This window comes from Antrostomus carolinensis, unplaced genomic scaffold (assembly GCF_000700745.2).
Source record: "Antrostomus carolinensis isolate BGI_N321 unplaced genomic scaffold, ASM70074v2 scaffold6790, whole genome shotgun sequence".
NCBI lineage: Eukaryota > Metazoa > Chordata > Aves > Caprimulgiformes > Caprimulgidae > Antrostomus > Antrostomus carolinensis.
The window spans coordinates 3,055-9,336 of record NW_010290441.1 but is presented as its reverse complement, the minus strand read 5'-3'; the positions used below and the strand labels follow the sequence as shown (position 1 = coordinate 9,336).

The window sequence follows — 6,282 nt, the reverse complement described above, 5'->3', positions numbered from 1 at the left end:
GCAGCCGGGGCCTCGCCGCCCTGGGCAGCTCCGTGCTGGATGATGCCCTGGACAGCAGCACGTACTGGGGTGAGCCCTCCCTCCTGTGGTGGCCGGGGACTGATCTGGGTGTTGGGGCAGTCCCCTGCGCTGGGTGACTGTTTTTTGGGGTTGGTGGTGTGGGGTTTCTCAGGGGGGCTCTGTGTTTGGGAACAGGTGGGGAGATCTCCAGCAGGAGGAGAAGAGGTACAGGGGACACAGAGTCCAGTAAGATCAACGGGCTGCTGGAGAGCAAGATGTACGACACCTATGCCTCTTCATCTGGGTACTCCTCTGAAGACGACTATGCTGGTAGGGGTGCACCAGCCCCTCTGTGGTGGCAGGGATGCTGGGGGGATGTCCCCAGGGGGACCAGCCCCAGGCCTGGCTGTCCCCAGGATGCTGCCAGCCACCCTCCTGCACACACCCCCCCTGTGCAAAGCCTTCACCCTCGATGACGGGCAGGGATGCAGGCTCCATTTGGTGACTTACTGCCTTGCTTCTTGCTTTCCAGGCCACTTCAACTCAGGCCAGAGTAGCTCTGGGTCAGGGCTGAGGAATGCAGCCTCGCGGGTGGGCTCCTTCCTCTGGCAGGTGCTCACCTCCCCAGGTGAGTGGGGGGCTGCTGGGGGGGGTTCTAACAGCACCTTTCTTCCCTGCCAGTGCCTCCCTTCCCCACGTGCCTTGTGTGTGGTTCCCTGGTCAGGTGGAGGGGGGTTTTATCCCCCTGTGGGCGTATCCTCAGGGCCAGAGGGGGCATCTCTGCTGGGACCCCACCTGAGGCTCTGTTTCTCTCCTGGCAGTCTGGTTCATGGGGTGGATGTTTTCGGGGCTGGCAACTGCCTGGCACCACCTTGCTGGCACGGCTTCCCGTCTGGGCAGTGTCCCCTTTTCCAGGTGAGTGGTGGCAGGACACTGGTATGGGGCAGGTGTGGGGAAAACCTGCAGAACCCTGGAGAGGGGGTGCCCGCAGAGCCTAGCACGTGTCAGGAGGGCATCTTGTGCCAAGGCCCAGCTGGGCTTTGCTTTCACTCTGGCTCCCATCCCGAGGAGTGCTGTGGTGGGGGAAGGCAGCTGCAGTCCTACAGGCATCTCTTTCTTCTCCTCGCTCCAGGCGCTATCCACGTCTGAAGAGGTCCCTGCTCCTGCTGCTGCTCCTCCTGCTCCTCGGTGCTACTGCCTATGGTGAGTTGGCCCAGCTCAATCTGTTACCCTGAGATCTGGAGCAGTGCAGAGCATCCTACTGCCATGCCCAGGGGATGGGATGGCCTCAAGCTCTGTGCTTGTGGCTCCTGGTACCCTGGTGCATCTGCACCCCTGCGCTGAGGCCTCCTGGTAACCCCAAGGGATGCTGATGGCTGAGCCTTGGCTTGTCTGCCCCTGTCCCTGATGTGGTCCGTTACTGGCCTGCTGTTCTAACCATCTCATCCCCCTGCTTGCCCAGGAGGTTGGTACTTCTACCCATATGGGCTGTCAACACTCAGTCTCCCTGCGTTCCCGTGGTGGGGAGCTGGAAAGCTTTCTTCCTCTGATGTGCCTGGGGCAGGGGACCTGACCACACTGGACCAGGTAAGCCTCAGTGAAGGTACAGTGGTGGCCCAGGTCGAGTAGGTGCTGTGTGGGGAGAGCTGGGACAGTGTGGTCCATGGCTGAAGAAGCCCTTCCAGGGGATGGGGAAGCAATGGAAGATGGGGCAGATGGTGGCTGCACACTGGTGGAAATGGATCCACCCATCTGACTCTTGGGGTGTCCCAGAGATGGAGCAGGGGAAACATCTGCTCTCTCCTGGGAAGCCGCAGATGAATAAGGTGCCACTGACCCTGGGGACCGGGTGGCCTGGGTTTCCTTTCACAGGGGTCCCTGTGGAGCAGGCAGACCCCCAGGGGTCTGTACCTCCCTGAGGGGCTGCATCATGCCCTGCCTTTGTCACCACAGGGGCTGCAGGGGGAACACCAGCTCCTGGCTCGCTTCCAGGCCCTGGAGAAGCGCTTCAAGATGCTGGAGACTGAGGTGTCACAGTGGGAGCTGCGGCGAGGGGCTGCAGCAGTGGCGGCGGGGGGAGAGCCACCCCCGGGGGATGTCCTGGCGCTGCTGGAGGGGCTGGTGAGCCGCCGGGATGCGGGGCTGAAGGAGCATCTCCATGCTGATGTCACCAGCCACCTTCAGGTGAGGGTTGTGGGGGGCATGCAGGGAGGTGGGAGCGTGTGGGGTCAGGATCTGATGTTCCCCCCCTTTTCCTCACCCTGCAGGGCGAGCTGGATGCCCTCCGAGCCCAGGTGCAGAGGGATTTAGATGGGCGCCTGGGGAAAATGGCACAAGCCTCTCAGGTAAGGGGCTGAGTGTGTGGTGGTACCTGGGCAGGACATCCTCACTACTGGTGTCATAGGTCTCACCCCTTCCTCTTCTCCTGGCAGGAGATGGAGGCACGCTTGCTGAAGCTGAACTCGGAGTGGCAGAGGTAATGGTGGTTGTCCAAGCAGAGCCAGTTGCTTGGTCAGGGGCAGGCAGATACAGGGTGAAGTCTCCACAGCGAGGCTTAGGAGGAGTTTCCAGGTCTGGTTTGCTCAGAGCAAAGGAGATGTTGAGAGGCATGACTGTGGGTGGAAAGGAGGAATGGTACATGGTATGTTGGCAAGAAAGTGACCTGGCTGGTAGCAGGGCTCCAAGGGTGATTGCAGCAAATCACCTTTGCCACTGTAGTTTTGCATCACCATGGGGAATGCGGTCCTTGGGCTGAGGGGCGAGCTGGGGATGCTTTCCCACAGGATGCAGCAGAAGAGGTCATTGCCACAAGAATTAAAACCATTTGGGGCTGGAGACGGGGTTGAGTGTGGGCCATGGGTGATGAACCTTCTCCCTCAGTTTGCAGAGGGGAGCTGGGACTGTCAACGCACAATGTGTTGCCTTTCTCTCGGCACAGCTCTGTGCAGGACGGCCTGCGAGGGAGCTTCCAGCAGGAGGTGGGCAAGCTGGAGCAGGAGGTGTCAGCGCTGAGGAGGGAGCTGGCCAGCCTCAAGTCGGACCAGGAGGTGATGGGGAAGCAGGTGGAAGGGATGCTGAAGCAGCTGAAGGCTGTGCGGGCTGATGTGAGTCCCTGGTCCCCATTTTGTTCGCCAGAGCGAGGCACGAGGGTCCCTGCCCCAGGGCTGAGCTCTGTCTCCACCGTTTCAGGTGGAAGCACAGTTCCCAGCATGGGTCAGCCGGTTCCTGTCGCAGCCCCAGCGGGATGGTGCTGCCAGCCTTGTCCTCCAGCGGGAAGACTTGCAAGCAGAGCTCCAGGCCCTGGAGCACAAGATCCTGGCCAAAGTCCTGGAGGACAGGAGGCTGTCGGCGCGAGATGCTCAGGCTGGCATCGGAGTGGCCCTACAGCAAGGGGGAGCTGCAGGGGTGACAGAGGAGGTGAGATCTGGCCTGAGCCCCAGGGATGCGGTGATAGCCACAGGCATGGGTGTCAGGGGGAGCTGATAAGAGTGCCTGGCAGATGGCTGAGCCATGGGGACAGCCCTTGCAGCTGGGACACTGATCCTGGGCTTGCATCCCCCCTGGCAAGAGCATCCCCTGAAACTCTTCCATCACTTCTCTGCCACCAGCCTCCCCTGGGCCGTGCCTGCACCCTGCCCTGGAAGGGGTCAGAGGTGACGATATCCACATGCCTGTGAGGCTCTTGCTGTCCTAAAATCCAAGTTTCTGCTTGTGCACCTTTCACCCAGAAGCAAGGCGGGTGGTAGCAAGGTGCCCATGGGTTGAGCATCTTTATTATTTCCCTCCTTCAGCAGTGCTGCAGAGTCATTCGGGGCAAAGCATTTCAGCAGAATAACACCACAGGAAGAAATGAGCCTGCTTGCTTTGGAAAGAGTTTTTGGCAGCTCCCCTTGAGGGAGGGATCGAGCAGGATTAGCAGTCCCACAGCCTGCGCAGGCTTCATGCATGCTGCAAAGTTTAGACCCAGAGCCCTGCTGCAGCGTCCCAGCTCCCGAAGGATGCTTTGGTTGGCTCTGATGTCAGATTTTCCAGATGGGAGTCCTGTGGGACAGGGTAGTGGGGACAAACAGACAGTGCTGGGGAGGACCGGGTGGGCTGTCAGGTTGTGTCTGGTCCCCGCTGGCAGTTCTGGGGCCAACCCACCCTTTGGGATGGAGACAGGCAAGCCCAGCCTGCCTGGGTGCACTTTGCTTCTTATCTGGGGTATTTTTAGCAACGTCTAACGAGGCCAAATGCGTGTCCTCTTGTTTTTGCCGTGGTGATTCATCCCCTGGCTGTTCTGTGGGAAGGTCCTTGTGCCCTCTGTATCCCTGGGGGGTGGGGGGCAGGGCACCCATCCTGCCCCTTCACCCGTCTCATGCCCTCTGCTCCCGCCGCAGCAAGTGCATCTCATCGTGGATCAAGCCCTGAAGCGCTATAGTGAGGACCGTGTGGGGATGGTCGACTACGCCCTGGAGTCAGCAGGTGGGCAGTGGAGGACTCTTGCCCTCCCTGGGACAAGCCAGCCATCCTGGAGAGGGATGGGGCTTACCTGCTGCTGTCCCCTCTCTGCCCCAGGGGCCAGTGTCATCAACACACGCTGCTCGGAGACCTATGAGACACGGACAGCGCTGCTGAGCTTGTTCGGCATCCCCTTGTGGTACCAGTCACAGTCCCCCCGTGTCATCCTGCAGGTGGGCAGCCTCGGGGCGAAAGCCCACAAGGGTGAGGGCAGGGTGTTCTCATGTGGGCTTGGTTGCTTTTATTGGGTTCTTGCTGTCTCTACAAGCAAGCAGCCAGGCTGATGTGCCAGGCTGATGTCAGGAGGAGAAAACGGCACTGATGGTGACAACCTTGCTGTGTTTTGTTCCCATGCTCGTAGCCAGACGTCAACCCCGGGAACTGCTGGGCATTTCGTGGGTCCCAGGGCTTTGCCGTCATCCGCCTCTCCAGCATCATCCGCCCCGTGGCTGTGACACTGGAGCACATCCCAAAAGCCCTCTCACCCCAGGGAACCATCCCCAGTGCCCCCAAGGACTTTGCTGTCTATGTGAGTGCCCTCACCTGAACCCGAGAGAGAAGCAGGGGGGATGTGGTGGGAGGGTGCCATGGTGGATGACAAGCCTCATACCTTGGCTGTGGGGTGGTCTGGGGGTGGGTGTTAAATTCTGAAGAGGAGGAAGAAGCAGTAATGGGGAGGAAGAGGGAGAAGCACCAGGCTTTGGGAAAGGTTTTTGGGGACACTGGGGGAGAAGGGATTGAGTAGGTGTAACTCTGTCTTCCTCCCCATCCTTCCTCACTGGCCCCTGTCCCCACTTGTCTGTTTTGGCCTGGAAGAGCAGGAGTCGGGGCCAAGCATGCTTGTGTCTCTGTCTCCCTTTTCTGCCCTCCGTGCACTCATTGCCTCCAGTTCTCCCTCTCTGACCACCCTGGTTCTCCCTTTCTGCCTCCCTGCCCCCCATAGGGCTTGAAGGAGGAGGGAGAGGAGGAGGGCCTTCTCCTGGGGCAGTTCATCTACAACCAAGATGGTGACCCCATCCAAACGTTTTACTTGGAGGTAAGTGCTTTGCGTTCAAAGCACCAGACCCTGAGGAGAAAGTGGGGCCCTTGGGGTCTCAGAGCTCTCAAGGACTCAGGTTTTTCCTTCCTTCTCTCCCCAAGGGTGATGCTGTGGGCACGTACCAGCTGGTGGAGCTGCGGGTGCTGAGCAATTGGGGCCACCCCGAATACACCTGTATCTACCGCTTCCGCGTTCACGGGGAGCCAGCGCACTGACCCCTGGCTCCTGTGTGGGGTGAGGATGCTGCCAGGCTGACAGCAGGAGGGAATTGGTCCGGTTTGCTGCTTCGCACATAAAAATCCTGGGATGCGCCAACAGCTGCCCCGAGAAGCTGCTCCCCTCCGGGGAGGAGAAGAGCTGGTGTTTAAGGGGTGAGGCTTTCAGTCTTCCAAGGACTGCGGCGGTGAGGCAAGAGCATCCCACGTGGGTCCTAGCGCAGCCTGGCTTGTTTTCAGTGCGTAACAGACATCATCTTCACTTTTTAAGCTAATTTTTTAATTGGGTCTGCGCAGCCCCTCATCCCTGTTGCCCTGCTCCTCTCTGACGGTGTGCCTGGCCTTGCCAGGGCTTTGGAAAGGGATATGTAATTTTGTGATGTGCTTCACGCAGGCTTGGGCATGATATGGTGTATGGGACTGTGGCAACTGGTGCGTTGCCACTGGAGTAGGTGGGAGCCACTGGTCATGGCCACTGAGTCTCTCCCCTCCACGCTGGGTCATTTCTCCTGCCTTGGTATTGGTTTA

At 59.8% G+C, this 6,282-nt stretch overlaps 1 protein-coding gene across 1 annotated transcript; it reads left to right on the top strand.

The window, feature by feature from the left end:
• Positions 1-8: 8 nt before the first annotated feature.
• Positions 9-5,754, top strand: SUN2 (Sad1 and UNC84 domain containing 2; the record flags this gene model as incomplete). Its single annotated transcript, XM_029086276.1, has 16 exons — positions 9-69; positions 196-330; positions 533-628; positions 822-915; positions 1,133-1,203; positions 1,463-1,587; positions 1,954-2,184; positions 2,268-2,345; positions 2,433-2,476; positions 2,939-3,104; positions 3,190-3,417; positions 4,380-4,464; positions 4,558-4,673; positions 4,862-5,029; positions 5,444-5,536; positions 5,641-5,754. Coding segments are annotated over 16 exons (1,905 nt in total), but the record flags the coding sequence as incomplete, so codon positions are not given.
• Positions 5,755-6,282: the final 528 nt, after the last annotated feature.